General features: G+C 37.8%; 1 protein-coding gene across 1 annotated transcript; it reads right to left on the bottom strand.

Annotated features, from left to right (window-relative positions):
* Window positions 1-2,340: 2,340 nt before the first annotated feature.
* On the bottom strand, window positions 2,341-6,028 carry LOC146324888 (uncharacterized). Its single transcript, XM_084720507.1, has 4 exons — window positions 5,552-6,028; window positions 5,313-5,406; window positions 3,721-3,871; window positions 2,341-3,586 (listed from the first exon to the last, which is right to left on the bottom strand). The coding sequence occupies exons 1-4, from the start codon at window positions 5,733-5,735 to the stop codon at window positions 2,486-2,488; spliced, it is 1,530 nt and encodes a 509-aa protein (XP_084576633.1). The 5' UTR covers window positions 5,736-6,028; the 3' UTR covers window positions 2,341-2,485.
* Window positions 6,029-9,731: the final 3,703 nt, after the last annotated feature.

Raw genomic sequence — 9,731 nt, 5'->3', positions numbered from 1 at the left:
ACAGTAGCTGAAGAAAGCATAAGACAACATATTTTCTAATTTTACTCTAAAATGATCGTTATGACGTGTGCAACCACATAAACCTTTTACTAAACAGATTCCTCAGAAGTAGGTTGTACTGAGCAACAGCCTTTTTTAGTCTTACTTCTAAACCATGGTGTACTATTTAAAGTAAAAGTATCCTTTAGGAACCACAACCAAATTCAGTGAGAAAAAAGCCCAGCGAATGAAGGCGTGAAGGCACTTTATTGTTATTGTACTCTGAGCTTTTTTTCTGCAATAGGATTGCATCGCAGCTCACAGAACAAGCTGGCCATTTTAATGCAATATGACACACTGATAAGAGGTCAGCGCACGACACACAATCAGACAGTTTTGGGTCAGTTTAAACAATCCCTCTAGTGCCACCATCAGGACAAATCTGACAAATCTTTTTGGCCTGCTAATCTTTGACCTTTTGGCCAAAGAACCACCCGTTCTCAGGTCAAAAAAAGTCCAGTAAATATGGAGTGGGCATTTTATTTCTTAATGTGCTGTTATGTACAGACCACATTTCAGTTTAGGCACATTGCAGTTCATGTGAGAATCTTATAAGGACATAATGCTGAGTTACAACTACAAATACAATGACTTAACAGCAGATCACTTAAAAGTTTGTTTGGAGAGTTTTAAAGTCAGTGTTTCAAAGCCCAAACCAAATGACAATGACAAAGGCATGAAGCAAAAAAAGATTTTGAAAACATTTATTATTATTATAAAGTCATTATCCTTTACATGTGGTAATTGAATCTGATATAAAGTTGATTTAAAAAATACACAAAAACAAGATTAGTAACAAGCTCAAACCAGTAGCTTCAGAGTCAGTGACTGTGATGCATCCAATTAATGCACAATGCAAAATGTTTGATTTGTGTTCCTTCATGGAGTCTCTGTCTATCAACTACAGAACAGCAGCCCTGCAGCAGGCGGGGAGGTAGTGTCGTATGTTTAGCAGGTGCTGTTATGGAAAAAAGTAGCTGGCAGGTAGTTTCCTCACTAAATAAACGATGCTGCTTTCTGCCAATTCCACATTTAAGTACATACAAATAAAAAAAACTTTTATGCTCGCAGGGCTGCAATGATTAGTCGATTAGTTGTCAACTGTTGTGAAAATTATCCTCTATTTTGATAATCCATTAATTGAGTAATTTTTTAAGAAAAAATATTCAAATTCTCTGATTTCAGCCTCTCAAACATTAATATTTTCTGGTTTCTTTACTCCTCTATGACAGTGAACTGAATATCTTCAGGCTGTAGACAAAACAAGATATTTGAGGACATCAGATTGGACTTGGGAGAATGATCAACAGAGTAATCAATAGTTGCAGCCCTGAATATCTGAATTTTTACAGTGTATTTGTACATACATATATATATATATTTATATTCGGGTTAAAAAAAAACACAAATTCTACAGCATAATATAAAACAACAAACATGCCCATGTGGTTCCCGGTCGCTGAAGTAGATGGGAAAACTTCAATGACAATTATTTTCAGATAAGATGCTTGATAATGATATTGAAGATATCACTTATAGCAATGTGCATTTGCTCACAGACCAAACTGGCAATTATCCCACAAACTGCTAAGTACAGAACAAAACCTGCAGTCCAAATGCTACCTGGTCCAACTTTAAAACTCAGGTCAGAGTTCCTTCTTAAAGATGCAGTGTGTAGGATTTATGGGGATTTACTGGCAGTTTTCATTTGTGTATAATCGCCTAAAAATAAGCATCATTGTGTTTTTGTTACATTAAAATTAGTAATTTATATCTACTGCAGGTGTGGGTCCACCATGTTGCACTGCCATTTTTCTATAGTCACAAAGAACAGACAAACTGAACACCGGCTCTAGGTATGACTTTTCACAGTTTTGCAGCCACCATAGTTTCTCCTACACTTCTGGGACTTGAAGGTGAGACAAAGTGCTTGCAATCTGCAAGCTCACCACTAGATGCCATGAAATCCTACACACTGATCCTTTAATTACATTAACAGTATTATTTACCAAACAGTGGAAAACTAATTCTACTTTGTCAGTGATTAAGAAGTCTCAGCATCCTAAAAACATGTTACTGTTAGAACATAAAAAAAATAGCAGCATTATGAGTCACTCACTTACATTAAAATATATCTCTGCTGAACCAGATTAGGCCTCACTGGTGATTAAAGAAAAGTGTGCCGCAATAAATTCATAGTATACATATATCACAGAAACGTTTAACAAAACATGGAAACTTGGAACAAGAATTAACCTATATTAGCTTATATTTTAGCTGCAGTGTCTACAAAACACAGAATGCCTCATTAGTTTTATGACACAAAGCACAAGTCTAGGTCTAAAAGGAGGGACATGTGAAACATTACGGCTGAGGCAAAGTGAAATGTTCAGGACTCGCTCACTGTTTGCTTTTAAAAGTGACACATCCCCCTTCTCTGTTTAGATCAGAGCACAATCTCCAGGTCATAAGCAGTTTTTTCCGTTATGATGTGCTTGACGGTTTTCTCAGCTGGAGTCAGCGGCTGCTTGTGCCGCTCCTCCTTCACAATATCCTTCTCCTCCTTAATAACTACTGGTTTGCTTAAAATGTACTCATAATTTCTTTTAACCTCAAAGAATGCTGAGGTGAGGTTCTGAGGTGAAAAGATCTTCAGTGAGGGTGGGAGTTGGGGCTGAATGAGGGTTTCAGGGTACTCGTCCCTTGAGTAGCTCGGCACTGGCAGGTGTGGACGCAGATCAGGGAAAGGTTTTATCAACACCGGTACAGGGATTTCTGTTAAGATTCTTGTGTGTGAGGCTGGAGGTAGAGCGTTAAGGGGCTTCTTGGGTAAAGGTCCAGGGCTTGTGGGTGCAGGCGAAGCGGTCTGCTCAGTAGTTGTACACAAATGAGTTGAAGTCACGGTGCCCTGAGCATCATCTTCCAGGTCAACAGTCTGGTTTGTCTCCGGCTTCTCCAGTAGCCCACTTTCTGGCACCAAATTAGTGTCTAAATCTTGAGACTCAGTGATGAAGGAATCCTCTTCAGCCTCAGATTCAAACTGTTTGGTCGGTTCAGTCTGTGGAAGGAATAAAATGTGATTATGTTCTCGACAGAAGAGGACGCCGCACTTGCTGCACTTCCTCCCATCTTTGATATGCAGCAGTTTGTGACGCTTGAGGTTGTGACTTGTTGTAAAAGATCGGTCGCACATGTTGCACGGAAAGGACGGCTCATGGATGTGCTGGTGCTCAGTGAAATCTTCCTCACACGTGAAGGCCTCTTCACAAATTTCACAGCTAAAGGACCTTTTTTCTTCATGCAGCTGTATGTGTTTCACGAGCTGTGATGTGATAGTGAACTTCTCATCACACAGCTCACACTGATACTCACCTCCTGGTACAAATATGGGTTTTAGGAGCACAATGGGAAACCTGATGTCTTGTTCTGTGAAGTCTGCCGGTAATATAAGTGATGGTGATACCTTACTTGGACTTAATGTTGCTTGTGATTCGATTGTTTTGACTTCAATTTTAGTGTCAGCCTCTTCAGTCCATTTTTCACCCTCCTATGAAACAGAAACAAAAGTCATCCTCTCCAAGTGAAAGTTTGTGCATTTTACAACACAAAGTAAAATATACTTGACTTTATGTTTTCAAAAAGCATAAAATAAATGCAGAAATACTGAGTAATGGCTACTACCTTTGGCGCAGATGGAGATGATGGTGCCTCTGTTTCATCCATCACAACAGAGGACTTGGGGCCAACAAGAGATTCATCTCTAGGTGGAGCTGTTTTTTCTTCTGCTCCTATGTTGGCTGTGCGCCGCCGCCGTTTTCTATAACCTAAAAACCTTTGGAAATTTGAAAAAAGTGTGAAAACTTATTGATTGAAACTCAAAATACATTAATATCTACTCAACAAAGTGGATAAAGAAAAGGTCAGATTTTTCAAACAGAGTAAAGATGGTGAGCATGAACAACTTGTGCTGGGAGTGGCATAAGTGCCGCAAAACATTAGCTACTGTGCTGCATAATCATACAAGTTCACTGACCAAATGTTTACAATGGCACAATTATAAAGACACATGTACAGCTTGTCAACAGTAACAATGTTTACTTGTTTATATAGAAGAAAACCACACACTGTAGTGTGTAGTGGCCAAATGTACAATATATATGCAAATGACTGAGAATTGCAGTATTTCTGCTTCATGAGATATTACCTCAAGGCATGTGTAAGGCATTAAGTGCCATGAAAACAGGGCTGTTGTTATAAATTGGTCTGGCAATTTTTTCTTGACCTTTTCTTGTTTTCCTCCCCAATAAAATGTCAGAAATTGTGACAAAAATGTTTTTTTTAGAATTTCCAACAGCATATTTAAAAGCATTTAAAAGCAAGATAGAGTAAGCATCCCTCACATGAGGTTATCAAACACACTTGACAAAGACATTTAACTATGTAACACAGGCAGGATATATTACAGTTTAGTGATAACCTTTGTCTATCTGACATACCTACTACAAGACACACCCCCAAAATGGTCAAAGGTTACCTTTGGCCAACAAAACCACATGTTTAGATTTAGGCACAAAAAACATGTTGCGTGGGTTCAGGCCATTGTTGACAAAAATATTGATAAATATCGATACAGAATACTTGATGTAACAAGACGTCCAAAGAGGCGGAAATAACGTAACAAGCAATGTAACAAAATGAAAACGATGTAACCAGATGAAAAACAACATAACAGCAAAAAAGACATAATAAAAATATAAATATAATAATAAACATAATATTTTACGTCCTCAGTGTTGAGTCAGTTTTTTTTCGGTGGTATTGAATCTCAATATTTTTCAAGGTATTTCATCGAAAAGAAATTTTTCATTATTATGACAGCAATAGACCAGGCGCATAAAATACTTGAGAAAAGATAGCAGCTTGGGTCTGCGTCAATTATTCACGTTATCTCAGGAGGTGTGTCGTGAAATTATGTGGGCGTGTCGTGTAACTAAGTGGGCGTGTCTTCTAAACGCGTAGGAGAAAGTACGGTGGTCGCGAGAGTCGGGAAAAAAAATGCGAAAGGTCGTATCTAGAACCGATGTTTGGGCTGTCTCCTCTAGGCAACTGTAGACACACCTCATTCAAAGGTAACGAAAACGCAGTCATTTTTATTTTGAGGTGATTGTACACTAATGATACGTATGAATACTGTATTCCATTTCTGCCACATTTTCCAAATAAATCCATTAAACTTAGCTAGCTAGCAACATTAGCTAACATACTTGTCTTACCATTTCGCTTTTTTCTTGGGGTTTCTGTTCTGTTTAGCACACGAAAACAAAGAAGGCACAAAGTCGGGACTGCGAGGGTCCACGGACGCTTCTCCTGCAAAACATAAAAGACACACAAAGGTTTTTTTTTAACAACTTTGGAGTTACCTAACCACACCTCGTCTTCCACCAAACTTTATGTTGTCCATCAAGTAATCCAGCCGTTATAGCTTGAAGTGAGGTAACCATGGTGATCTTACCTGATATAAAATGAGCGCCACAAACACGAGCATTTCTTTCGAGCTGCTCGCTGCTGCCGTTCACTTGTTGGATCGCTTCAAGCCATAAACGTCTCCTGTTGGCCTGAAACGGTATTCTGTAAAATTTGAGTTTGCTGGTTGGTGAATGTTGATTTTTGCAGCCAAACACGCAGCAGGCCGACATTTTACTTTAAAAACGCTCAGATTCTCCGCTTAGCTTCCTATCCAACACCGCTGCTTCAGTTAAGGAAGTTACCTCTAACAACAAACTGACTTCCGTTGCGAAGACGCGCGCGCGCTTCACAGCTTTATGAAGTTAGGTTTGTGAATGTAAGGAATTTTTTTTTTACGGTTAACGTCGTCTAGTCTTGTGTCATGTCTTCGTTGTCTAAATCTGTTGTAGCTTTAGTTTTCAGGTAAAAACAAAGCAAGTCTCAGCGGACAGGCTGGTATTCCTTCAAGCAAAACAACAGTGTAGGAAAGTATGGTGGTCGCAATTAGAAGGGAACCCCAGATCCGTGAAAGATCTCGCGAGATTGATCATTTTAATCCAAACCTTGATCTTTCCCTAAACCCTAACCGAGTGTTTTACCCGTAAACCTACCCAGATTTTAAGCACAGCGTTGTCACATTGTAAAATATAATTAGTTTGAATAACGTGCACAGTATAGAAAAACATCGTGCAAATCTCGCGAGAGTTTTGGAAATTAGGAGTTACCTTCTAGAGAAACCGAGCTTTGTTGTGTGTGTGTGTGTGTGTGTCTCTTTTCCACTTGGCAGAGCGCCCCCACCTCCACACGGCGCATTGAGGCCCCCTGCTGGCCGTTTTTGTAATTAGGTTCAATGACTTCAATAACTGCAAATGTTTAATCACTCTTAATCAGTAATAACTAGTTAACTGATCACTGATTTTGATAGCTGTGATTTCTGCAGTTAGAAATGTTTACAAGGTCACTGATAAAGGTTTATGAGTTTTCTGCGTTCTAATAAGCCAACCTGGCAACCCCAAAATGGGTTTTATAAAACAGCTAATTGATCAATAAAACATTACTGAATTATTTATTAACCATTGACAAAACATTAATCACAACAGTTTATAAAGGATTCCTTATCATTATTCATTAGCACGTACATCAACACATGGGAACTGGTCACAACATTAGTGCAACATCTGTAACCTGTAGCCCATGTTGTTATACTTACAGAACAGTGACAACTTTATAACAATATTTTAGCAAATATAGTTCATATAGGGTAAAAATTAAAACATTATTAAAGGTATAATATGCCATATTTTCCTAAAGAAAACAATGTATAGATATAAACATATCCCTCACTTATCACTTATCAACCATTAGAAGTGTGTGGCGGTGTCTGTATCAGCAGGGATCCTGGCCTGCATTTCCTTGTTTTTCTCATTTTGCTGTGTTTGGGAATCTTCTGGGCTTTAGTTTGTTTGACAGTGGTGGGTAACACCCAGCTAATAGAGCACAGTTTTTGAGGTGAGGGACTCAATAAAAAGTTGGTTAAAAAGGTTACACCACATCACCCGTTTCTTTCCTCTTCTGAGAGCTGCAGAAAGAGTTTTACACACATGGGCCAGAGATATCTTGCTTGTTAACCACACGGTTGCATACAAGTATACACAGCCATTGCTTAAAACGGACACAGGATACATGAGGCAGTCATGTTGCGTATGTGAACAAGTAGCCAAAAGCAAGTATGTCTCCGGCTATAGACACACACAGGCAGAGTAGACTGAGGATCACTTCAGCTGTATTCACACAAAATCCTGTGTCATGCAGAGGTGTGGGCATTTTTGTTTGTTATTTATCTATTTTCACAGCTCTGATTGCATAAAACTCAGATTTTATGCATATGATGGTGTGTTCTTTATATGATGACTGTTTTCCTAAAATTAGATTTAAAAATAGCAATACATATCACCTCACTTAAAATATCACAATATCTAGCGTTATAATAAAATGTAACCCCTATATCATGATACATATATTGCCAGATTCTTGCCAATACCCTAGAGTCTACCTTTAAGTGGTAACGGAAACTGTTTTGATTAGCTGCTGCCTTACCTACACACATTATTTTATTTTATTTTATTTTTAGTGTGACGCAGGACCATGGTTACAAAATTGAACAAATAAGTCTGCTTTTTGTGACCATTTGAACACTAAAACTGTTTTGTAGCACATCAGGAGACATACTTTACTTTAAACTATGACTTTAATTCTGCCACAAGTGGTTTAATGCAATATTTTTAGTTAAAATAGAAAAGTAGAGCTTGAAATGAGTGCCACAACTCAAGAAGTGAAGTGTCCTTGGTTTTCTTCAAAAAAGGTTTTACTGACATAATTTCTTATAATCAGTGAAGCAAATGTAGAGCATCTTCACAAATCAAGGCCAATTTGAAACGTGAAGCATTTCAGCATTAAAGGTTTTTTGTCTGCGGAGCCACACCTAAAACACATTGCTAATACACACACAGCTGCAGCAGCCTCTGTCTAGTGACCGTTAACAAACCGCACAGAGGTGGCAGTAATTAGGACACAGGCTCACACTGTGTGAGGTACAGCTTGTAACGCCTTGTCATATGGTAATACTTCCTCTCTGCTGTCCTGGGTGTATTTGTAGCCTATTATGCTGCAGCTGGTGCTTTATCTCTGTCCAAATATCTGCCAGACATCTTTTACTTGTCTTCTGTTTTTCCACTCCCACGTGCACTATTACATTTATTGTTCTGTCTTTATATTCAGCACTTGTTGTCACTCGGATGCAAATAAAAAAAAAACTCAATTGCCCTTGAGTTTAATTTAGTTTAAAACACTGTTATGAATGCACAATTACTTTCTGAAGTACAGCCTTTTTTCAGAAACATTAAGGATCCTCCCTTCTTGGTGGTACAAATTGAACTTCTGATACTGGCATTAGGATTCTCTGAGTTTTCTCCTCCTTCTTACCCTCCCATGGTTAATTAATGAGGAATAAACCAGGAATTAATTAGCAAAGAGCTATCAATTATTTCCCAAATTAGTCAGGATGAAGGATCAAAGTAGTGCAGTGAGAAATAATGAACGGTAATCATAAAATAATGACACATTTTTAGTAAAATCTCAGTATAATGCGTTACCTTAACTGATGGAACAACAAACAAACACCTGTACATGATATGAGAGATAATCAGGAATGATGCATTAAAAACTGGTCATTATACATACGGATAGATACGTGTAGCTCTCCAACCAATCATAGACACCGGTTGCTTAACGTAGTAGCAGCAGGTGTTGCCCACTAGCCCTTAAAGGGACAGTTCACATTAAAATCAAGAATACATACATTTAGCTTGTGGAGCTCAAACCACCAAAAAAAGAAAAATTTTACACAAAAATTCAACAGCAGTGTCTCTTTCCTTGTTGTGCCATGTTGGAAATATTTTAAGACTAGCTCTACTCATGGACAAGAGGCTTGTTCTCGTGACAGTGCAGAATGTAAACATTAATGGCGTCATCCTCAGATAAACTGTAACCACTGAGTTACATTGCAGTACTGAGGTCTGTGGGTCCTTTATGTCCATGGGTGTCCTTTGAAGTCAAAGCCAGGGTATTTTTAAGGTCAGTTATTACCTAATTCTGTTGGTCTTTTTTTTCCCAGTATTTTTTAGTGACATGTCTCAGAGAAAAAGTCATATATCATAAATATCCTGAAATATTTCTATCCATTCAGGGATTACTGTGCCATTTCCCGGTTATTGCTTTTTTTTTTTTTTTTTACTACCTGCTAGTAATATTTGTAATAAATGTCTGTCCTGCTTCTTCATCCCAGTTGGCACGTTTCTCAAATACATAAAATTTAAATTAAAATCAAGCTCCAGGCTTATTATTGATCTAGTCTCTACCCAGAAGAAATATTAGGACACTCCTAAAAACATGAAAATGAACAGCAGACATATTATCAAATATTCTCCAACATTATAATACATTACTTTAAAAATCAGACATGATACATTTAAACATCTAAGACTGATCTATTAATTATTTCCTATATTAAGTAAAGTTGAAAGATAAGGCTTGAGGTCTTATATATTTTTGTTCTTGGCAAGAAATCCCATGAAAATATCAAAACCAAGTTTGTTTTTAGTATCAGTGTGTTAGTACGTCTCTCAATA

Source organism: Lutjanus erythropterus, chromosome 6, assembly GCF_056507025.1.
Source record: "Lutjanus erythropterus isolate fLutEry1 chromosome 6, fLutEry1.hap2, whole genome shotgun sequence".
Lineage (NCBI taxonomy): Eukaryota > Metazoa > Chordata > Actinopteri > Lutjaniformes > Lutjanidae > Lutjanus > Lutjanus erythropterus.
The sequence above is the reverse complement of the archived record's forward strand: the minus strand, read 5'-3'. Positions and strand labels throughout refer to the sequence as shown.

Excerpts from the sequence above, each read along its gene's own strand:
- LOC146324888 (XM_084720507.1), bottom strand. The coding sequence starts at position 5,735 with ATGTCGGCCTGCTGCGTGTTTGGCTGCAAAAATCAACATTCACCAACC. Across the intron at positions 5,407-5,551 it reads TGGCGCTCATTTTATATCAG|GAGAAGCGTCCGTGGACCCT; the intron begins GTAAGATCACCA and ends TATGTTTTGCAG. Across the intron at positions 3,872-5,312 it reads CCCAAGAAAAAAGCGAAATG|GTTTTTAGGTTATAGAAAAC; the intron begins GTAAGACAAGTA and ends AAATTTCCAAAG.